Source organism: Amia ocellicauda, chromosome 4, assembly GCF_036373705.1.
Source record: "Amia ocellicauda isolate fAmiCal2 chromosome 4, fAmiCal2.hap1, whole genome shotgun sequence".
NCBI lineage: Eukaryota > Metazoa > Chordata > Actinopteri > Amiiformes > Amiidae > Amia > Amia ocellicauda.
The window spans coordinates 51,934,323-51,958,912 of NC_089853.1; the positions used below are offsets into that span (position 1 = coordinate 51,934,323).

At 39.6% G+C, this 24,590-nt stretch overlaps 1 protein-coding gene across 2 annotated transcripts in view; it reads right to left on the minus strand.

Moving 5' to 3' along the window:
- Window positions 1–3,744: 3,744 nt before the first annotated feature.
- Window positions 3,745–24,590, minus strand: part of csnk2a4 (casein kinase 2, alpha 4 polypeptide) — a 34,782-nt gene continuing 13,936 nt past the window's right edge. For both annotated transcript variants that reach the window (XM_066702724.1, XM_066702725.1), the window contains 8 exons: window positions 22,318–22,377; window positions 22,021–22,104; window positions 18,847–18,957; window positions 17,785–17,886; window positions 15,159–15,259; window positions 8,783–8,931; window positions 8,120–8,209; window positions 3,745–5,536 (listed from right to left, as the gene is read on the minus strand). In XM_066702724.1, coding sequence (XP_066558821.1) covers window positions 5,421–5,536; window positions 8,120–8,209; window positions 8,783–8,931; window positions 15,159–15,259; window positions 17,785–17,886; window positions 18,847–18,957; window positions 22,021–22,104; window positions 22,318–22,377 — 813 coding nt within the window. In that variant the 3' untranslated portion in view covers window positions 3,745–5,420. The remainder of the gene's footprint in view (window positions 5,537–8,119; window positions 8,210–8,782; window positions 8,932–15,158; window positions 15,260–17,784; window positions 17,887–18,846; window positions 18,958–22,020; window positions 22,105–22,317; window positions 22,378–24,590) is intronic.

Consider the following 24,590-nt stretch of genomic DNA (forward strand, 5'->3'; position numbering starts at 1 on the left):
CAATGCGCCTTGCCATAGATTCTTTGGAACTCTACTGGAGGGATGGAACACCATTCTTCCAAAAGATATTCCCTCATTTGATGTTTTGATGATGGTGGTGGAGAGCGCTGTCTAACACATCGGTCCAAAATCTCCCATAGGTGTTCAATTGGATTGAGATCTGGTGACTGTGAAGGCCAGAGCATATGATTCACATCATTTTCATACTCATCAAACCATTCAGTGACCCTTCGTGTCCTGTTAATGGGGGTATTGTCATCCTGGAAGAGACCACTCCCATCAGGATAGAAATGTTTCACCATAGGATAAAGGTGATCACTCAGAAGAACGTTGTAATGATTTCCAGTGACCCTTCCATTTAAGGTTCTTTATGGATCCTTGTTTGCAAGGAACCTTGTTAAATGGTTCTAATAAGAACCTTTAAGGGTTCCTCCACAGTTTCAACCCCGGCAACCCTAAAACATTCTTATTAGAACATTTACTTCTTAGAGTGTAAAACGTGTGTTCATACAGAAAGATTTTGGTTTTAAACTTTACCGATTGCAAATAAGTCGGATAATGTACTGTATTTTCTTAAATATGTGCACACGAAAATAAAATAAACAATACATACTAAAGATAAATAAACAACACACAAACACTAGCCAATCGAACACGTATATCCATTTAAATACAATTAAACCTAATCAAAATACATACAATTTGACAGTCTGTTAAAATGCCAAAAGCATCGTCTCTTAACCAAACGAATTAACAATTCATACAAAAACACCAGGAACTTCAACATTGGCATGTGTCATATAGATTATGCTAATTGTATTACGAGCAGTAAGTATGTAATATTAGTCCTTTTACTCTACTGTAAGATTGCACTTCACAACATTTTATCATGCTTCTTGCATTACTAGTACTTGTTTTATTGATTTCCCCCTTGCTCCCTTTCCAACATCTTGACAGCACTTTACTTTCCAGGTTGTATGACCTCACGTATTGTACTTGTGAAAATTGGAATTTGTAAAATGTATTATGCTTTGAATTGCTTTGTATAATGTAAATTTAATTTTGTAATATTTGCCTTGTACTGAACTGTATTCTTGCAATTTGTATTGCGCTTATATTTTGTAAGTCTAAGTCTAAGGCTAAGGGCGTCTGCCAAGAAATAAAAATAATAAAATGATAATATGTCAGCTGTCAGTGTTGCCAACTTGACATTATCATTCAAATATACAGATGTTTCAGTCAGCACCACACTGTGCAGTGTCCATAATAATACTATAATAAAATAGAAAGTTTGACCTTTGCGCAAAGACACATTTTGGGGTAGCTGTAGGCCACGCAACATTATTAGCTGAAGCCGTTTAATGAGCCTGGAGTTTTATTGGTTAAAATAGGCATGTCTGCTCCTATTGGCTAGAAAGACTGAAGTGGGTTTGACACAATGTATGATTGACGGTTGGTCTGCCTCACCGCAGATCAAACACACATGCAAGCCAGCAGCATTTTTTTTTTTTTGTCAAATCCCAGGGAGCCACTGAGGAGGGGTTAAAGAGCCGGGGGTTGCCGACCCGTGCAAAGAACAAGTGGACCCAAACCATGCAAGGAAAATGCCCCCCCCCCAGCCTAAGAGAGCCTCCGGACCCCCTCACTGTAGGGGTCAAGCAGTCAGGCCTGTGTCGTTGTCTTGTCGAGACTATGGTGAGGGATGGCTCATCTGACCATATCACTTTTTTCCACATTGCTGTAGACCAGTGCCTATGGCTTTTGCACCACTGAACTCTCAAATGTGCATTTGTCTTTGTAATAAGGTGTTTATGCACTGCAACCCTACTATAATATCCCTCTCTGTGTAGTTCTCAACAGACTGTTCTTGCTGACAGTCTGATCACTTCCTGCATTGACATTCTCAGTCACCTGGGAAACGGTTGCTCTTCTGTTTTTCCTTACATATTGCAGTAATGCACAAGCATCATGGGCATGGAATTTCCAACCCTATTTACTGATGTCTTTCCGATAGATCTAAATGCAGATGTAAGTTTAATCACTGTTCCTATCAAAACACTAGCCAGTTGAGCAGTCTTTATGATTGAAGCACCTGCCATTCGTGCCCCAATAATGACACTTCTTTCAAAGTCATTTAGATCCTTCCCTCTTGCCATCTTGATGCAAAATCGAGGTCAGCTGGGCCTGCTCAGCATTTGTATACATGCCAAAGCACATGATTTTTAAATTAATGACCACATATTAAGTCCAGGCCAGAATACAACTGAATTGAAATACAACACGACTTATGCAATATTTCAAGAATAATTACACAGAGACAAAATATGAATCCCAACATGTCAGTGCAAATAATTAAATGCAAACATGATAGTAATACGTTACACGACCTCATCAGTAGAGAACAATTAGCATGATAAAGTGGGACACGTGATGGAAACAAACACAGCATAATACAAAACTAATCTGAAATATTAAGACTTCATGGATAAGTAAATTTAAACGAGGTGATTTAATAAATACGATTGAACAATTAGGCTACTATTCAACCCATTACTTTCAATGTTAACTTGTATAGATAGGTTGGCATATGTGGCATGTTTACCTGCTGTTTTGCCAATGAAAGCCACATTGGGCCAGGGTAAATACACTTGAACCTGGTAGAGAAATTACCTGTGGACAGGAATCAGCAGAGAAATCCATGGCCCACTGTGATTTAACCCGTTATTGCGCGAATAAGAAGGCGACTTCAGCCTAGTGGCACAGCGGTGTTGACAAGGCATGACACCAGACAAATATTCAGGTAGGATTATTATTCAGGCATAATACTATTACTTTTTGTGGCATTGCAACATAGGTTATAAAATAAATATCAATGCTTCATAAGTGAAAATATAATAAGGTTGTTTACACTTTTGATGTATATTGTCAAAAGTGTAGAAATTAAAACAAGGGAAGTAATGTTCCCTTACTACTTGGAGAGACTGAGGGAACTTAACATTTTCACCCTGGAACAGAGACTACATGGGGACTTGATTCAAGTCTTCAAAATCATTAAAGGCATTGACCACATCAAACTAGAGGAGCTTTTCCAGATCAGCAGGGACACACGCACCCGGGGACACAAATGGAAATTGGGCTTCAAGGCATTCAAGACAGAAAACAAGAGACACTTCTTCACACAGAGACTTGTCACAATCTGAACCAAACTCCCCAGCGATGTGGTTGTAGCTGAAAGCATGTGTACATTCAAAGATAGACTGGATAGGATCCTTGGATCAGTTAGTTATTGATCTGTTTCAATAAGAGTGCATATACATTCAGATTGCCCAAAAAACAGTATGCCCACAAGGACTGCCCCCATCTAATCAATTCACCTAATCAAACAGGAGTCAGTCTTTGTACAACTTGCGTGTGTGCACCACCTATGGACCGTTTTGTTTTTTTAACAACCACCTAAGTACTTACCAGCGTGGGAAAATAACTTCACATCCATTCTTTACATTATATTGTAAGTCTTGGAATAATTCCCATAGTTTCTCCATGTTGTCGTGGAACCTTTGCAGGTTTGTGTCAGTGCAGTATAGTCCAGTATACCTTCAAATATTCCACCAGGTATCTTCTCATACACATAGATTGCAGCTTTTGTTTCTCCATAGGAATGAAGAATCAGAATGCATTTCCCATAACACATACTCAAGATAATAACTATCGAAATTACACACATTTACTTAAATGTACCCTTGATAAATAAAACACAAATGTTTATTTACACAAATATTCTCAAATACTGGTCTTCCACATAAGAGGACAAAAAATATATATATACAGTGATGGTAAGGGCTTAAACAACTTCATTGTAATTGTGGTGTAAGTATTTGCAGGTTTCAAGATTTCAAAAAAAAAAAAAAAAGTTTTTTGTAAATGCCTATTTACAGCTGGGTCTAAGCTTACAAGACCATGTGTTTACAAGATTCCCATCAATGGCACTAAAGGCAGAAAAAGTTCAACCACTCAAGTTCAACTTAAACATGACCTTCAATATTGCAATAAAATGACAACAGTTTGTGTAACAAAAAAAAAGAAAACCAAAAAAAACCTGATACAAACTAAATACAATCAATGTTGTTTAACCCTAAATTATACCAACCAGAAGAGCAGTTTTATCAAATATTTCTCCAGAGCATTTATCTTACCAAGGATATGAAACATTTTCTTCTGGTTTAAACAGCAGGTGTGGTAGAAAACCATTTCAAGCACAACGCATAATGATTCTTGTGCTCTGTTTTTATTTTCTCCTTTCATCATGTTAAAACTAACTACAGGCTTTCCATACCTTTAACAGTGGAAGTTTAAAGCATTTTGAAGACAGTACACATGTTTGAGATTTAATTAAAAAAAAAAAAAAAAAAAAAAAACTTTTGGTCAGTCTCCCATCTTCCCAACTAATCCAGTATTGACTTTGGTTATGCTTCAAGGACTGATTTTCAGTGACTGAAGAAAGCAGCAGCTTAAGAAAAAATACATACTTGACAAACTGATGACTTGGTTTCAGCTAGTTTAGAACAAATGCAGACAATACTGTCATTAAATTGCATGTCCTAGTTCAAATGTACAAAGCCGAGGACTTCCAGGTTAACACAGTGATTAAGTGAACTCGTGTCAAGAAGGGTCATGGAGATTGGTAATGTACAGAGGGTGGGATATCTATACAGTTCTTTGCCAGATCTCAGAATATAAAAAGTCAAAACTATGAGAACATTAGAGAGACGTATTGCAGTCACTTCTGTTTTGCATTTACCAAGCAAGCCGGCAGTTTAGATGAATGCCATCAATGCTCACTACTACAAGGATCCTATTCGTGGTCCTATTAGTAGGTGATCATGTGTACACATACAAGGCTAACACAAAATCAGCTGGGGTGTGAAAGACCAGATGGAGAACCGACAAGGATTTTGAGAAAATATGTTTGGTTAGATTGTATTTTAAGGTGTCTGCTATCTGGGTTGGATTTTTTGGTTAATCTTCTCTACATGGCATCCAATTTGGTACACACTTGTATCAAGCACCCAAGTTCGCAGGTTGCATTGTCCTTCCACAACCGAAACTATTTTGCACTAGCCATGTAAATGAATGCACATATATATTGAGAGCTGTGCGGTTATCTACACAAATACAACCACCTTACCAACTGTCAAATGCATGGAATACCTGTATAACTAGGACATACCAAAAAAAGAAAAGAAAAAACAAATCATTCATTTACTTATTTCAGGTTCATTGAACTTAAAAATCCACAAGCAAAACTGAGGTGGCATTCCTGGACCTCTTCAACAATCAACCCAGTTAAAAAGGGTGAAGGGGGCAAAAAAAAAAAAAGGCAACCACTACTCCAGCCGGGCGATGGAGCAGGGCGATTGCCATCACTGCTGGGCGCCGGCTGCCGCTGGCACTGGGGTGCCCAGGGTGTTGGCGGCAGAGATGACTGGAGACCCAGCCAGGGGCCCAAGGGGAGAGGAGGTTGGCATGGCAGAAATCCCTGGAAATACACAAAGCAGACAACATTTGAGCACTCACACTCTGAACCCTCAACAGTGGAGGCTCTCTCACACACATTCAGTGCATCCACAAAGTATTCACAGCGCTTCACTTTGTCCACATTTTGTTATGTTACAGCCTTATTCCAAAATGGATTCAATTCATAATTTTCCTCAGAATTCTACAAACAATACCCCATAATGACAACATGAAAGAAGTTTGTTTGAAATCTTTGCAAATGTATTAAAAATAAAAAACAAAAAAGCACATGCACATAAGTATCCACAGCCTTTGCTCAATACTTTGTTGAAGCACCTTTGGCACCAATTACAGCCTCAAGTCTTTTTGAGTATGATGCTACAAGCTTGGCACACCTATTTTGGGCAGTTTCTCCCATTCTTCTTTGCAGGACCTCTCAAGCTCCATCAGGTTGGATGAGTGTCCTTCAGGTGCCTTTTGGCAAACTCCAGGCAGGCTGTCATGTGCCTTTTACTGAGGAGTGGCTTCCGTTTGGCCACTCTACCATACAGGCCTGATTGGTGGAGTGCTGCAGAAATGGTTGTTCTTCTGGAAGGTTCTCCTCTCTACACAGAGTGACTGTCAGAGTGACCATTGGGTTCTTGGTCACCCCCCTGACCAATCATGTCATGTCCAATCAACTGAATTTACCACAGGTGGACTCCAATCAAGTTGTAGAAACACCTCAAGGATGATCAGTGGAAACAGAATGCACCTGAGCTCAATTTTGAGTGTCATGGCAAAGGCTGTGAATACTTATGTACATGTGCTTTTTTTTTGTTTTTTATTTTTAATACATTTGCAAAGATTTCAAACAAACTTCTTTCACATTGTCATTATGGGGTATTGTTTGTAGAATTTTGAGGAAAATAATGAATTTAATCCATTTTGGTATAAGGCTGTAACATAACAAAATGTGGAAAAAGTGAAGCGCTGTGAATACTTTCCGGATGCACTATACCTCACATTGTCTTCTAGGTTTCATGTCAAGTACATATTACAAAAAACATCTGAACGTGGATGTGCTAATGTGTAAACTTGTTTCTTAGATTATAGTTCTGAATTACGATTACATTAGCCATTGCAAATCACAAACAAGGGTATCCAAGAGAGAGCAATAAAACTGAGCATTGCTCTTCTCATCCACAGATTACTTTTTAATACTTCTAAATTCTGGTGTTACATTTTTTTTTAAGAACAGGTTTGTTTGTTTATTGAAATCTTGATTTCTGCCATGCTTTGTTTATATATTTCTAACAACTATATGTATTCATATAGTATACATGTCTGAAAAGAAGCAGATTTAAATAAGAATCATGCATTTGATCAATGATGAAGATATACAAACTTGCACATCGACTACCAAAGAGACTACACAGGACTACAGAAACAGGTTTAGCATTCGTTTCTTTTAGGTTAAAAGTTTAGGCTACAAGACAATACAGATCGCCAGTGCAAGTGTGTTTCTGCACATTTCACATCTGCCTACTTTTTGATTTATTTATAGTTGAGCCACTTGAACTCACTTTCCAAGATTAAAACACCAGGAAGTACTACACAGTTAAGTCAATTAAGGCAAACAAACCAGCATGAACACAGACTTATCCCAAGTTTTTAAAATCTTAAACTTCACCTGTAACATTCAATGTTAAATATTAACATTCTAGACTAGATGTAACACAGATGTAGACTAGATCTTAAAATTTAACACACCCCACGCCAACCTAGACCATTATCTAATAAATCTTACTATACTTGTAATCCGTGTTTTCCAATTAGCTGGAATCCGGTTCTCTCTTAAGATAAGTCTTTGCATAGGTGAATTAATTAGACTGAAGCAGAAAGCTTGGACAAGGTTAAGTGAAAAAAGAAAAAACAAGACTATAATCTGGCAGGCAGGCTTTGAGCAAATGCCTTGCAATCTCTTCAATACTGCCCAGATGTGCAGTAATATTCCACCTCTGGCAAAGCACATGTAAAAGGAGATGCATGCAGTATAAGCTGAATTTCCAAACAAATCATGCTCTCAAATCTAATTCTCAAGAGTCCGTAAAGTATCTTTTACCATTTTCTACCCAGGTCAACCATATCCACATTAGTATTGCTCTTATATTCTGCAAGTAGCCCTGGATAAGGGGGACTGCTAAGAAATGAATAATAATAATAATAATAATAATAATAATAATAATAATAATAATAATAGTACATGGTGTCAAGCAAATTGGGTCCTCGCTTTCACACTATGATTTCAATAAGTAGGTGTATTTGCAGTCCCTAAAGGACAGTCCAGAGTGGCTTTCATCTCCCTCTACCTGTGTAGGTGCTTTCACACATCCGAAACTGTTGATTAAAAGTGGGTCATTAACCTGGATGATGTGCTTATGTGAAAGAGACTTAAGACAGTTGGGAAAAACAACTACATTTACATGTTGATGAAAGGGTGTTTTGGAACATGTGGAAGTACAGAAAAAAAAAAAAAATGAAACTGAAGAACCAGAGCTTGACAGCCTGTTGTGAACTGATCTGAGAACAGGGCTTTAAGATGGAGCTGGGATAGGGTTCTCACCTGACATCATGTTGGGCGTGCTCACAGGTGTGTTTGCACTTGGCATATTGGCTGATCCTCCCATTCGAGACTGGTCTTTTACAATCGGATCTGCAGAGACAGGGAGGCTTGCATCAACACTCGCTAAAAAAAACTTGCAACAAAGTCCAGCGTCAATCACAGCAGCATTACCCACCCCACCACCTCCCCTCAAGACCTGGAACAGATAAGATGTCCATCTGGGAGATCAATCTACAACTAAGGCATAGCCAATTAAAGGATCAGGAATACAAAGGGGATATAAATAAAGTAAGTTGGTCACAGGGAGCATAAAGCTGGGTGTGGAGTCGTAAGGTGCTGTGCATATAGAGGGCAAATAGAGGAAAATGATTGTCAATGTGCATAAATCTATCAATATACATCCAGCAAATACACAGCAAGCCTTAGGAACCAGGGCAGGTAACATCTGCTTAAGGGACAGGGAAGGGCACCTCCAGTCCTTGAGGGCTGGTTTTCAGCAGGTCTCCTTTCAATTTGCAATTGATTAATCCCTGACAATGGCTAGTAATTTGACTTGGCTTAAACACCTGACTGCTCACTTTGACACAAACTGCACTGATATTAACTGGCCTTTTTTTTTTTTTTTTGCAAGTAAGGGACATGACAAAACCAAGAGCAGCTCACAGAAATAGGGATGCTCCATTGCCTCGCGAGCGGTGAGCCGTGCCTGGTGATCATATCGCAGCAGTTTGTCCAAGAAATCCAAGGCTTCGGGGCTGACGAGGTGCTGGTTCTCACTGTGGACGAATCTCTCCCATCGCTTACGAGAGTGTCTGGAGAGGGGGAAAAAAAGACCACAAAAACTTTTCAGTTTTGAATTTTTCTTTCAAATATTTCCCAACATAAAACCAATGTCACCTTACAATAATACATTTTGAGTTTCAGTGTTAAAAAATAAAATATCAAAATGAAATTTCAGTGTACCATTTGTAATTCAGTAATATGAGAGAATTGGTATACATACATACATACATAATTATATATATATATATATATATATACAGTGAGGGGAAAAAGTATTTGATCCCCTGCTGATTTTTGTACGTTTGCCCTCTGACAAAGAAATGATCAGTCTATAATTTTAATGGTAGGTGTATTTTAACAGTGAGAGACAGAATAACAACAAAAAAATCCAGAAAAACGCATTTCAAAAAAGTTATAAATTGATTTGCATGTTAATGAGGGAAATAAGTATTTGATCCCCTATCAATCAGCAAGATTTCTGGCTCCCAGGTGTCTTTTATACAGGTAACCTGTATAAAAGACACCTGTCCACAGAAGCAATCAATCAATCAGATTCCAAACTCTCCACCATGGCCAAGACCAAAGAGCTGTCCAAGGATGTCAGGGACAAGATTGTAGACCTACACAAGGCTGGAATGGGCTACAAGACCATCGCCAAGCAGCTTGGTGAGAAGGTGACAACAGTTGGTGCGATTATTCGCAAATGGAAGAAACACAAAATAACTGTCAGTCTCCCTCGGTCTGGGGCTCCATGCAAGAACTCACCTAGTGGAGTTTCAATGATCATGAGAACGGTGAGGAATCAGCCCAGAACTACACGGGAGGATCTTGTTAATGATCTCAAGGCAGCTGGGACCATAGTCACCAAGAAAACAATTGGTAACACACTACGCCGTGAAGGACTGGAATCCTGCAGCGCCCGCAAGGTCCCCCTGCTCAAGAAAGCACATGTACAGGCCCATCTGAAGTTTGCCAATGAACATCTGAATGATTCAGAGGAGAACTGGGTGAAAGTGTTGTGGACAGATGAGAACAAAATCGAGCTCTTTGGCATCAACTCAACTCGCCGTGTTTGGAGGAGGAGGAATACTGCCTATGACCCCAAGAACACCATCCCTACCGTCAAACATGGAGGTGGAAACATACTTTGGGGGTGTTTTTCTGCTAAGGGGACAGGACAACTGCACCGCATCAAAGGGATGATGGACGGGGCCATATACCGTCAAATCTTGGGTGAGAACCTCCTTCCCTCGTGGGTGATGGGTCGTGGATGGGTATTCCAGCACGACAATGACCCAAAACACACAGCCAAAGCAACAAAGGAATGGCTCAAGAAGAAGCACATTAAGGTCCTGGAGTGGCCTAGCCAGTCTCCAGACCTTAATCCCATAGAAAATCTGTGGAGGAAGCTGAAGGTTTGAGTTGCCAAACGTCAGCCTTGAAACCTTAATGACTTGGAGAGGATCTGCAAAGAGGAGTGGGACAAAATCCCTCCCGAGATGCGTGCAAACCTGGTGGCCAACTACAAGAAACGTCTGACCTCTGTGATTGCCAACAAGGGTTTTGCCACCAAGTACTAAGTCGAAGGGGTCAAATACTTATTTCCCTCATTAACATGCAAATCAATTTATAACTTTTGTGAAATGCGTTTTTCTGGATTTTTGTTGTTGTTATTCTGTCTCTCACTGTTAAAATACACCTACCATTAAAATTATAGACTGATAATTTCTTTGTCAGTGGGCAAACGTACAAAATCAGCAGGGGATCAAATACTTTTTTCCCCTCATTGTATATACATAACTATACACATATATACACACATATATATATATATATATACACTCACCTAAAGGATTATTAGGAACACCTGTTCAATTTCTCATTAATGCAATTATCTAACCAACCAATCACATGGCAGTTGCTTCAATGCATTTAGGGGTGTGGTCCTGGTCAAGACAATCTCCTGAACTCCAATCTGAATGTCTGAATGGGAAAGCAATTTTGAGCGTGGCATGGTTGTTGGTGCCAGACGGGCCGGTCTGAGTATTTCACAATCTGCTCAGTTACTGGGATTTTCACGCACAACCATTTCTAGGGTTTACAAAGAATGTTGTGAAAAGGGAAAAACATCCAGTATGCGGCAGTCCTGTGGGCGAAAATGCCTTGTTGATGCTAGAGGTCAGAGAAGAATGGGCCGACTGATTCAAGCTGATAGAAGAGCAACTTTGACTGAAATAACCACTTGTTACAACCGAGGTATGCAGCAAAGCACGTACAACCTTGAGGCGGATGGGCTACAACAGCAGAAGACCCCACGGGGTACCACTCATCTCCACTACAAATAGGAAAAAGAGGCTACAATTTGCACAAGCTCGCCAAAATTGGACAGTTGAAGACTGGAAAAATGTTGCCTGGTCTGATGAGTCTCGATTTCTGTTGAGACATTCAGATGGTAGAGTCAGAATTTGGCGTAAACAGAATGAGAACATGGATCCATCATGCCTTGTTACCACTGTGCAGGCTGCTGGTGGTGGTGTAATGGTGTGGGGGATGTTTTCTTGGAACACTTTAGGCCCCTTAGTGCCAATTGGGCATCGTTTAAATGCCACGGCCTACCTGAGCATTGTTTCTGACCATGTCCATCCCTTTATGACCACCATGTACCCATCCTCTGATGGCTACTTCCAGCAGGATAATGCACCATGTCACAAAGGTCGAATCATTTCAAATTGGTTTCTTGAACATGACAATGAGTTCACTGTACTAAACTGGCCCCCACAGTCACCAGATCTCTACCCAATAGAGCATCTTTGGGATGTGGTGGAACGGGAGCTTCGTGCCCTGGATGTGCATCCCACAAATCTCCATCAACTGCAAGATGCTACCCTATCAATATGGGCCAACATTTCTAAAGAATGCTTTCAGCACCTTGTTGAATCAATGCCATGTAGAATTAAGGTGAAAGGGGGTCAAACACAGTATTAGTATGGTGTTCCTAATAATCCTTTAGGTGAGTGTATATATATATATATATATATATATATATATATATATATCACACACACACACACACACACACACACACACACACATTATATATATATATATATATATATATATATATTATATACATACACACACACAGTGCATCCGGAAAGTATTCAGAGCACTTCACTTTTTCCACATTATGTTATGTTACAGCCTTATTCCAAAATGGATTAAATTCATTATTTTCCTCATAATTCTACAAACAATACCCCATAATGACAACGTGAAAGAAGTTTGTTTGAAATCTTTGCAAATGTATTAAAAATAAAAAAACAAAAAAAGCACATGTACAGAAGTATTCACAGCCTTTGCCATGACGCTCAAAATTGAGCTCAGGTGCATCCTGTTTCCACTGATCATCCTTGAGATATTTCTACAACTGTCTGTATAAGGCCCCAAAGTTAACAGTGGATGTCAGAGCACAAACCAAGCCATGAAGTCCAAGGAATTGTCTTTAGACCGCCGAGACAGGATTGTAATCAAGGCTCAGATCTGGGGAAGGGTACAGAAATATTTCTGCAGCACTGAATTTCCTATGAGTACAGTGGCCTCCATCATCCGTAAATGGAAGAAGTTTGGAACCACCAGGACTCTTCCTAGAGCTGGCTGCCAGGCCAAACTGAGCGATCGGGCGAGAAGGGACTTAGTCAGGGAGGTGAACAAGAACCCGATGGTCACTCTGACAGAGCTCTAGCGCATCTCTGTGGAGAGAGGAGAACCTTCCAGAAGAACAACCATCTCTGCAGCACTCCACCAATCAGGCCTGTATGGTAGAGTGGCCAGACGGAAGCCACATGACAGTCCGCCCGGAGTTTGCCAAAAGGCACCTGAAGGACTCTCAGACCATGAGAAACAAAATTCTCTGGTCTGATGAAACAAAGATTTAACTCTTTGGCCTGAATGGCAAGCATCATGTTTGGAGGAAACCAGGCACCGCTCATCACCTGGCCAATACCATCCCTACAGTGAAGCATGGTGGTGGCAGCATCATGCTGTGGGGATGTTTTTCAGCGGCAGGAACTGGGAGACTAGTCAGGATCGAGGGAAAGATGAATGCAGCAATGTACAGAGACATCCTTGATGAAAACCTGCTCCAGAGCGCTCTGGACCTCAGTCTGGGGCGAAGGTTCATCTTCCAACAGGACAACGACCATAAGCACACAGCCAAGATAACAAAGGAATGGCTACTGGACAACTCTGTGAATGTCCTTGAGTGGCCCACCCAGAGCCCAGACTTGAACCCGATTGAACATCTCTGGAGAGATCTGAAAATGTCTGTGCACTGACGCTCCCCATCCAACCTGATGGAGCTTGAGAGGTCCTGTAAAGAAGAATGGGAGAAACTGCCCAAAAATAGGTGTGCCAAGCTTGTAGCAATAAAAACTGAAAAAATGTAGTGCTGAAAAAACGTTTGACCGGTAGAGTGAGTAAGTGAGTGTGTATATATATATAGTAGCACACCACATGCTACATAATGTGGGGTAAATTGCACCCACCTGTCCCTTTAATTAGGGCAGTAGCCTGGCTAGGTCAATTATTACATTTTCTTTTGTAATTTTCCTTTGGTCTAATTTACATCTTGCATTAACCAGTAAATTAGTTAATTTGCAATTCCAATAAAAAAAATCCCCTTTTTTATATTTTGCCGTCGTTTTACTTATTTAGAAGCCTGTGTTTATAGTGCACCGTTACTATATATATTTAAACGCACAGACTTTAACTTTAATGTAATTTAACTTCTTTGGCCAAATGTATCATGTTTTCAGTCTCAATCTGGTTGATGCCCCACATTCGGTAAATTTTACTGGTCACCATAAAGCAGTGTTTCCCAATGACCGGGCTGCGCACTGCTGACGGTTCCTTAGAAAGATCTGTGGCTCAGGCTTCACTATTGCAGACAAGCCTTGATAGAATATTAAGAAAAAGACAAACATAGTTGCCAAGTGTCATAATAAAGACTAGTGTTCAATACAGTAGAATACTTGTATTTATTTATTTCAGTGATCCTACTTTCTACTTTGGAAAATGCGTTTGGAGAAAGATTTTAATGACAACATTGAGATCAGCGGAGCACAGAATATTCTGTGGTGACAATGTGTGTGTTTAATAAGCAGGAGTAAGGATGGTGGGTATTTTAAAATAAATACATATTGAAGGCTATATTATAACTACCTGGTCCATGAAAGTTCTTTGAATCGGTTTGCTGGTCCACATTAATAGAAAGGTTGGGAACCACTGCCATAAAGGACCAATTTCTAGAGACAGGGGATCCATGTTAGCAAATAATTAAGCTAAGTCACTTTTCCAAATTTTGAAACTTCTGGTATGTTTCAAATTATGTGTAAATTACTAAATTTTCTGATCAGAATGTAATGCTCTTGATTGAAAGCTGACATATAAAACCTAATACACTGTTTTGTTTGTTTTTGTATGGTATCGCTCTTAATGGCAGTTGATACAGAAAACTGCTAGGCCCAGACTGAAAGGGCTTCGGCATTTTCGTTTCCGGCAGGTGTCTGCTGTGCCCACAATGCTTATTCAATATTGTAAATAGGTTCTTTAGGGAAAAGGCACCAAAAGATTTTAATTCTCGAAAACATTTATTTTTAATTTGGATAATGCATTGAAAAAACAAACCAGAAAAAGTTACAGAATGACCTCTGTGGAACAAGCGTTCAAGCAAAAGAACAGACTTTTGGTTACAGTTACCAAAAGAAAAATACAGGTGTTTGGTGTCCGCAGCTTCAAAGATCACCATCACTTTTTAATATTAATGAGTGGAATGCCCCATTGTGCACTGATGAGGCCAAATTGGTGCCTGTGGAAAAATAGATATTGCAGGACAATAGTCTAGGGACTACTTCAGAGCTTTTTGTGTCAGGCCCTTTCAAAATTATCCCCACCCCCAAAAAAGGCAAAATAACACAACATGGGATATACATGAAATAAGAAAATTAAGCTTACATTACACTGCAAGATGCTAATGAAATCAAAAGAATTGCGTGGCTAGTGAGACAAAGATCCAAGTACACAAGTCAGTGACTAAGTAATCAAGGCTCGAACAGGATGCAGATGTGAAAATGGTCCCCTTGAGCGATGGAGTTTAGAAGGATCACAATAAAATTCTGCAGTGTTTGGGTTTCTTGCAAGTTTGTCACAAGCATTCCGTGGGCAGGAGACTTAATCAGAATGATAGGGCAAAACTTACCTCCCTAAGATGTCATTAAATCGAGGTTCCAGTTCAATATTATACTTGTCGATGTAGTCGTAGAGGTCTTCAGTGCCCAGGACTTTGGCTATTCTCACCAACTGGGGAGAGAAGAAAAAAAAAAAAAAAAAAGCAGTAATTTCATGGTCTTAAGAAGCACATCTTACTTAGTCTGTCCCTGACAAAGTAAGTGGAAAGTTGATTCTATAAACTCAAGTACTTCAAATGATCCAAGCCAATGTCTCACATCATTACATTAGAGATAAAAAGCCTGAAATGGATGGAACTGGGTTGCCAGAGGACAGGACAGGATTTCTTCAGGAGCAAACTGTCTTATAGCGCTTTTCCACTGACATGGTGCTGGAGCTGGTGCTCGGCCTGGGAACCAGCTAAACTTTTTGCGAACCAGCCTGCATTTACACTGGTTTGTTAACCGAATGCTTATGTAACTGGATATGGGCATTCCCAAGCACGAAGTAGAAGTCAAGAAACAAACGGCAATAATAAATCACCACCGTGGTGGACTATGTCCTTAATTTGCAAGCTTTACTACTGTCTTTGAAACCCTGTTCAACCATCAAAATTAAACTCATTCAGTGTCTACACATATCACAAATACATTGTAAAAAACAAAACAAAAAAATGCGAGATCACATGTAGACAAGCAGAAACGAAAATACAACTATATGAATATGCTAAGATAACTCATCCTTTATTTATAAGTTGACAGAAAATATGCGTTTTCCCCCTCATTCCTTCATTACAAGGACGTTAAGATGCTACATGAAATTCAAATGCTAGATTAATGTCACATTCATAATCACAATCATAAAATACAGCCTATATAAAACATATTAAATTGAACACTATTTATCTTTCCCTTGTTCATAGGAAATTGTCCACAGGTGAAAACACTGGGGTTTATGCATTAAGGGATTTACACCGATTCGCTATTTTAGACACTTTTACTGTATTGAATAAAATACAAGATAGAGTTAACATGCATTCATCACGGCGCATACAGTTTATAATGAATATACTTTGTATGAGTTTGTATGACATTTTCATTCATTTTGTGGCGTATTTTTACTTTTATTCTTGTTTAAAAAACAATGACTATAGGCTAGCCTATTGATTATGAATGTGGCTTGTTTTGGGGGTATTTGCGGTGCAGTCGTGGGCAAATCAATAAACTGTCGGACAATCTGAGGTGATGTTAATGCCATCATGGTTTGATCGGCAATTCTGCCTATTGATGAAGTCTGGGATGATGGTCCCAAATCAATGTTGCATTGTCCCTGTTGCCAGACACCGCAACAATGCTCTTATGCTTTGAAAGTCGCCCCTGAAAAGGCCGTCTGCTAAGATATACACCGATCAGCCATAACATTATGACCACTGACCATTATGAGCATTATGATTTGAGTGACTCTGCCAAGGGCCAAATTGTGATGGATAGACGACTGGGTCAGAGCATCTCCAAAATTGCAGCTCTTGTGGGGTGTTCCCGGTCTGCAGTGGTCAGTACCTATCAAAAGTGGTCCAAGGAAGGAAAAGCGGTGAACCGGCGACAAGGTCATGGGCGGCCAAGGCTCACTGACGCATGTGGTGAGAGAAGGCTGGCCCATGTGGTCTGATCCAACAGACGAGCTACTGTAGCTCAAATTGCTGAAAAAGTTAATGCTGGTTCTGATAGAAAGGTATCAGAGCACACAGTGCATTGCAGTTTGTTGCATATGGCATAATAATACATAATAATAATAATAAATTGTCACCACTCTGCTGGCGTGTGATCGATCGCAAAGCACATCACTGTCAACAGCGCTTATTGTGCATTTGATCTTCTCTTACTGTAAAATATGTATGTTTTGTGTAATTTGCCCTGTGCTAAGAAAATTAATTAATTCATAAATTATTAATCATGTGGCAAACCAACCAGGGACACATGATTCGTAGGTGGAACTGAATGCGGCGTAACACCGCATTTCTGCCAGTGGCAGAAGAAACTGCCCATAAGGACCAGTTAATTACCAGTTCATTAACAAACAATATTCTATCTAATTTCTATCTAATCTATATTGTCACATTAACTCTCCATCATCATAATATTGCTGTAACACATCTTTCCTTTCAGGTAAGGTGAGCTCAGTCGTCTTCTCATTGCTGCCATTTGCAAACTCCTAACTAGTTAGTTGACCTTGTGAGACCATATTGTTACTAAAGTGTCTCTCTATTCGACAGACACTGCTCGGGTCTCTGCTGGCATTTTAAAAATGGCAGTTGAACTCCAGGAAATAATTTAGTGGAGACAACTTTACCATGCCCCACTGACCCCGACGTCACGGGTTCCTTGGTTGCAGACCAGCAACTTTCTGGTGCGCACAAAAGCGGCTCCATGCTGGCCAAGAACCATTTTTTTTGCGGTGGAAAAGTGCAGAACGGTTCCAGATTAGGCACCAGCTAGGCACCAGCTCCGAACCAGCACGGGCACTATGTCAGTGGAAAAGCGCTATTAGTGGTTATGCATAATAGGTGCTGGAAAAATTAAGAGGGGGTCATATACAAAACCAATTACACTTATCATGTAAATCCCCTCCGGTGCTCAGAGGCAGTCTTGGTACCTTACCTGGTCATAGTTATCATGCCCATGGAAGAATGGCTCCTTTCTGAAGATCATGCTTGCCAACATACACCCCAAACTCCACATGTCCAGACTGTAGTCATACATCTGCCAGGGTAAATAATATATAAGGGACAGTTCTGAATGAGAAAATGCTTTTTGGTGCACCGATGCCTTCTCTCCCCTCCCCCAAAGACACACTCTCAAACATCCTAAAATAGTAGACCTTAAAAGGCCCCAGATGTGCCAGCACTAAAAGCAAGGGTCATCACTACACTTATAACTAGGGATCCTAGGTTTGCAAAGAAAAAACAAAATGTTCACTATTAAAAAAAAGAACACTACGGAAAAAAAGTATTAAAAAAAAAAAAAAGTCACCCCTGCAGACCATGTCCAGGTGTGGCTAGGACAGATTTCACTTTGATGGTAATGCACCACCCTCGCTCATGATTGTTAAATTGTTAAGCAGTGGACTGTCTGCTCTCAACAGACTGGACCAAAGTCTAAAGTGTTTTGCACTGTTCTGGAAAATGTCACAATGATCCAGCAATGGTGTATGTTTTTTCCACCCTGGTGTCAATGGCCCTGCTGTATCAGTGTCCTTTTATTCTCTTCATGTTTTGTTTTTGTTGTACATTATTTTTTATTTAAAGAAATGCAAGAATACTAGAGAAAATAGGATTCATTACAACACATTTTTATCCTAAAGGTACCCCCCTCCCCAAGGTAGTCAAACCTTTTCAAAGGACCTTTATAATACTAAATAAACAAAAACAAAGGTCTGTCATTATGAATGAAATGTGGTAAAGATTTAACTGCTTCAGCAACAGTGCTCCATACTTCCACATTACCCTCTCTGGGTATTGTAGAAGTACATTTGTACAGATAATATCAAGAAAAGGAAGGATCCAGTGATGCCAGTAAAGGGCCTTTAAGCACTGTGCAGGTTTAATACAATTGCCTGGTTAAACCGTAAAATAACCATGGCAACCTTTCCATAAGGTACCCTCCTGTCACATACCATTCAATATTATTGCAGGAATAACGGCGAGCCCAAGACTGGGTTACCTGGTAGTCTACAAGTAACTCAGGTCCTTTGAAGTAGCGAGAAGCCACCCTCACATTGTATTCCTGACCAGGGTGGTAGAACTCAGCCAGGCCCCAGTCAATGAGTCGCAGCTGTAAATGCCCACAGAAAATGGGGACAACACAAATGGGAGCATGTTCAAATCAATCATTTCTCTGGGATCAGTTCACAATTATCACAATTATCCCCTATTCACAGTGGTTTAATTTGCTTTGAAACAATGTATCAGTGTGCTCGCTGTTCAAACTTGCCTTGTGTACAAACACGCCAAGTTTGTTTGGAATTGAACTCGGGTTCGTAGTTCACTTCCATGTTTTCTCAGGACACAGAACTTGTGTTCACAAGTGGGCTCGGTTCGTTTTGTATTGATAAAACACTGGATATTTACATTTTACATGATTAGAGCATATATGAAATGGCAGCATAATGCATACAATAACAAATGTGTATATATACACACACACACAAAGGTAATACAGTAAAGTAGTCCAAACACATTTGACCAACCAATTATTAGGCCTACATGGGGGCGTATGAATGCCATCATTCTGCACAGATCTGAGCAGCAAAGCAATTCAGTTTCAGAATCTATGACAACAGTCTGAATAGTGAACGCATTCAACTGTCTATTTAATCAAACATATGCAGTTATTGAATACAACAATTGGCAATTATACTTATGCATATTATAATAGCAATGCTGCATGTTGATTGTTTTGCCTATAAAAATATACAACAGTAGTGCGATGTCCCATACATATCTGTCTTGGATAATTTTACAGCTACTGCTATACCTTTAAAACTATAATGCTACTTTACATAATACATTAAACATAATGGGGTGTATTCATCAAGTTTTCTTTTTTTTTTACAGGAATTCGTTATTTTTGACACTTATTTTCTCAAACAAATAAAAGTACAAATAAGCCGCAAAATGAATGAAAAATTACTTGCTCCCACGCAACATCTTTAAATAAAATTGTATACTCTATCTATGCATGTTAACTTGACTTGTATTTTATTCCATTTTAAAAACAATACAGTAATACCTTAGTGTAACACCCTTCATGAATATACCCCAAATATCCAATTGTGTTAAGATTACTGATGTTACCATTAACAATAAGTTAATGAAAAGATATATAAATGTGCATGTTATTATAACTTGCTGGTACTCCTGTACAGTCAAAACTACACATTATTATGTGAAATGTGGAGTTAGTTCCTGATTGCAAAAAAAACGAGACCGGTTCATTTCTTAACCTCTGTCCCATTTGTTGTAGAGATTAAACAAATACTCTACTCTACTCCTACAGTTTCTCAAGAGACCAGATACAGTGCATCCGGAAAGTATTCACAGCGCTTCACTTTTTCCACATTTTGTTATGTTACAGCCTTATTCCAAAATGGATTCAATTCATTATTGTCCTCAAAATTCGACAAACAATACCCCATAATGACAACGTAAAAGAAGTTTGTTTGAAATCTTTGCAAATTTATTAAAAATAAAAAACAAAAAAAGCACATGTACAGAAGTATTCACAGCCTTTGCTCAACTTTGTTGAAGCACCTTTGGCACCAATTACAGCCTCAAGTCTTTTTGAGTATGATGCTACAAGCTTGGCACACCTATTTTGGGCAGTTTCTCCCATTCTTCTTTGCAGGACCTATCAAGCTCCATCAGGTTGGATGGGGAGCGTCGGTGCACGGCCATTTTCAGATCTCTCCAGCGATGTTCAATCGCGTTCAAGTCTGGGCTCTGGCTGGGCCACTCAAGGACATTCACAGAGTTGTCCTGTAGCCATTCCTTTGTTATCTTGGCTGTGTGCTTAGGGTCGTTGTCCTGTTGGAAGATGAACCTTCGCCCCAGACTGAGGTCCAGAGCGCTCTGGAACAGGTTTTCATCAAGGATGTCTCTGTACATTGCTGCATTCATCTTTCCCTCGATCCTGACTAGTCTCCCAGTTCCTGCTGCTGAAAAACATCCCCACAGCACGATGCTGCCACCACCATGCTTCACTTTAGGGATGGTATTGGCCAGGTGATGAGCGGTGCCTGGTTTCCTCCAGACATGAGTTCAATCTTTGTTTCATCAGACCAGAGAATTTTGTTTCTCATGGTCTGAGAGTCCTTCAGGTGCCTTTTGGCAAACTCCAGGTGGGCTGTCATGTGCCTTTTACTGAGGAGTGGCTTCCATCTGGCCACTCTACCATACAGGCCTGATTGGTGGAGTGCTGCAGAGATGGTTGTTCTTCTGGAAGGTTCTCCTCTCTCCACAGAGACACGCTGGAGCTCTGTCAGAGTGACCATCGGGTTCTTGGTCACCTCCCTGACTAAGGCCCTTCTCCCCCGATTACTCAGTTTGGCCGGGCAGCCAGCTCTAAGAAGAGTCCTGGTGGTTCCAAACTTCTTCCATTTACGGATGATGGAGGTCACTGTGCTCATTGGGACCTTCAGTGCTGCAGACATTTTTCTGTACCCTTCCCCAGATCTGTGCCTCGATACAATCCTGTCTCGGAGGTCGACAATTCTTTGGACTTCATGGCTTGGTTTGTGCTCTGACATGCACTGTTAACTGTGGGACCTTATATAGACAGGTGTGTGCCTTTCCAAATCATGTCCAATCAACTGAATTTACCACAGGTGGACTCCAATCAAGTTGTAGAAACGTCTCAAGGATGATCAGTGGAAACAGGATGCACCCGAGCTCAATTTTGAGCGTCATGGCAAAGGCTGTGAATACTTATGTATGTGTGATTTTTTTGTGTTTTATTTTTAATAAATTTGCAAAGATTTCAAAATAAACTTCTTTCACGTTGTCATTATGGGGTATTGTTTGTAGAATTTTGAGGAAAATAATTTAATCCATTTTGGAATAAGGCTGTAACATAACAAAATGTGGAAAAAGTGAAGCACTGTGAATACTTTCCGGATGCACTGTATATTTTGGGACTTGATATGGTATAACTACGATTAAAAAAAAAAAAAAGCCATAGCAAACGAGAACAGGGGGTGGAATGTGCATGCTTGTGGTTACATTTGTTTTTTGTCATTCTGCTTGGTGGTCCTCTGGCCCTAACTTCTCTAATTCAATAAGAGACAAGACCCATTAACTTATGCAAAACAACAAAAAACACAGAAGGGAGAGAGATTACCTTCCTGTGCTCGTGATCAATCATCACGTTGTGTGGTTTGACGTCTCTGTGCATAATTCCCATGCTGTGACAGTAGTCCAGTGCCTGAGAAAACAGTTAGCTTTTACTCCTCATGGAAAAAAGGAGGGATAATACCATATTATCTGAAGCCCCTTTCCTGTACAAGACATCTTGGAGAATACCATCTGTTAAACAAAACAGATTGGCTAAAACTTTTTCCCTTTCAAGTAAGGTTTCAAGTCATTATATACAAACTAAATATGTATATGAACAAATAAAAGTCAATTCCACACCTACCTTTAAGATCTCGTACATGTAGAATCTTATATCGTAGTCTGTTAAGGTCTGATACAATTGCTGTTGGTTAAAATGGGAAAAATAATACAAAATTAAACAACTTTTAATAACACTTCACGGGTTATCTTAGGTGTGTAAATACATTAACTGTTTTGTTCTTGGTGGTTAAATTTATGTTGAAGCATGTTGCAGGTTTTTATCACCACTGGAAAAGTTGGAAATGGGAGAAAAAAAAAAAAAAAAAATCAAGAACAGAGAACAAAAATGATATTTTGGATGCTTTGATTCACTTGGCTTCATGCTCCAGGCAAGAACATCATATCAACACACTGAGCTAAACACTGAGGAGAAAGAAAGGATTATTTCCTTTGCCTTAGGTCCATTCTCTTATAAAAGCACCTTTTGGGTTTTCTCTAGGGGTGGAATCAATATAAAAGAAAAAAAAAATTAAAAAAAATTGAAAATGTAATACAAAGATTCACTGCGTACACTGCCAATTCACATACAAGGACTCCGAACAGACAAAGTGAAAAAAGAAAGAGGAGGATTTAAATGCGGTCATTGGTACAAAACACATTAAAAAGCACTGCGGTTTTGGCAAGCAGGCACAAAATACCAGATGACTAATCTGAATACAGAGGCACTCAATTAATTATTTTCCGAGGCTTCATGAGGCAGCAGTACAATCTTCAACTCTAAGCCTGATCGTCAGCCACACAGCTATTTACCACAAGTCTTTAATTCCATAGAGAACAGGAGCACTGTGCCATTTTCAAGTGTAGCATAAGTTACACTTAAAAATTTCAGTTCAAAGAAGTGAATTTAAGTATCACCTTATCAAGAATCCTAGAATCTTGTAGAACTCAATTTCTGCAGTAATTGGACGCAGACACCAATTCCAAAGATATTATTTATTAAAAACAAAAGATAAAATGTAGCATGTAAAATGTAAATGTAAATGTAAATGTAAAATTCAGTCAAGATCAACAAATCAAAGACAAATCACTTCTGTGACCAAATCAAAGACCATGGAATCGCATATGATGACACACAAAACGTTACAAACACATTGACTACAATACCGGTTAGTAAGACGAAGGTGAGTCTCTCATTAGTATTGTTAGTCGGACATTAACTAACTATGCAGGTTAGTATTTATGTCAAATAACTTCTCGTTATATATAATCAGTTTCATTTACGTTTGGGTGCAGAGAAAGAGATTCTATCATTTCTTGTAACCACAATTCTCCTTAATTGATTACTGTTCAATGATTTAGGCAGGGCCACCTATAATCTAGTGTCTATTAATGTGTGTCAGACTAAACAGTTAAACAGGAATGAAAAGATATTTCTCGGCGTTGACAGATTTTATTTCTAAAATTGTCAAACAAAACAGTTTAATGCAGCACTCATTTATATTTAAGAAAACTAAATGATATTACACATTCTAAAGTCTATGACTCACAGAATAACATTTCTAATTGATTTCTCAAATGTCATGAATAATAAACTCCAAACTGTTAAACTTATCTGAACTTCATCGCAGAGAGGCCTCTATGTCTTCGGGCTTAAATAAAAACACAAAGCACGAGGTCCGTGTGGTTTGGAACAAAGGCAGTCCAGTTCGGCTTTGTCCAATAACTTCCACTCAGTCGATAAACCTGGAAGTTGGGGTTTCGCGAAAGTAGACTTTTCCAAACAGATTTTCCACTGGTTTGAAGGCTCCAAGGTTGTGCACAAAATCTTCTTTACAAGCAGGGTTTTTCCACCATAGTTACTTGAAGACAAATTCTTTGAGGAAAGCAGGGCCCTGTTCGTTTCCAAGGGTCAAGTTTCTTAAGATTCAATAGCTATTTAAATGACTGACACTTTCGTATTGCAGTCGAAGCATATGCAGATTCTAAAGTTCTTTAACTGAATAAAGTTCTTTAAAGAATTCTTCGTACAGCTCAATCTCCTTCTCCCAGTTTAACTCTTGTTGCCGGCAAAGACTTGGTTGGTTTCTGGTTCCGGTTCTGGCAACAGAGCTACAGGTTGAGCTGTGGCAGCGAGTTACTGGTTCAGGTGAAAGAGAGAGTTAGATAGATGGCGTGCGCTACCCTTTATACGCCTGTCAGATCAATAGATGATTGGTTCTTGAGTTTGTGAGATTGGATTTCGGTTTCAGCCCCCAGTGTCCTATTGGAGGAGGCTTGATTTATGACTGATGTCAATCCATGCCATCTTTTGGAAATGCCGGTTGGCCCGGGTTCGTAGCTCTGTCGGGATTTCGG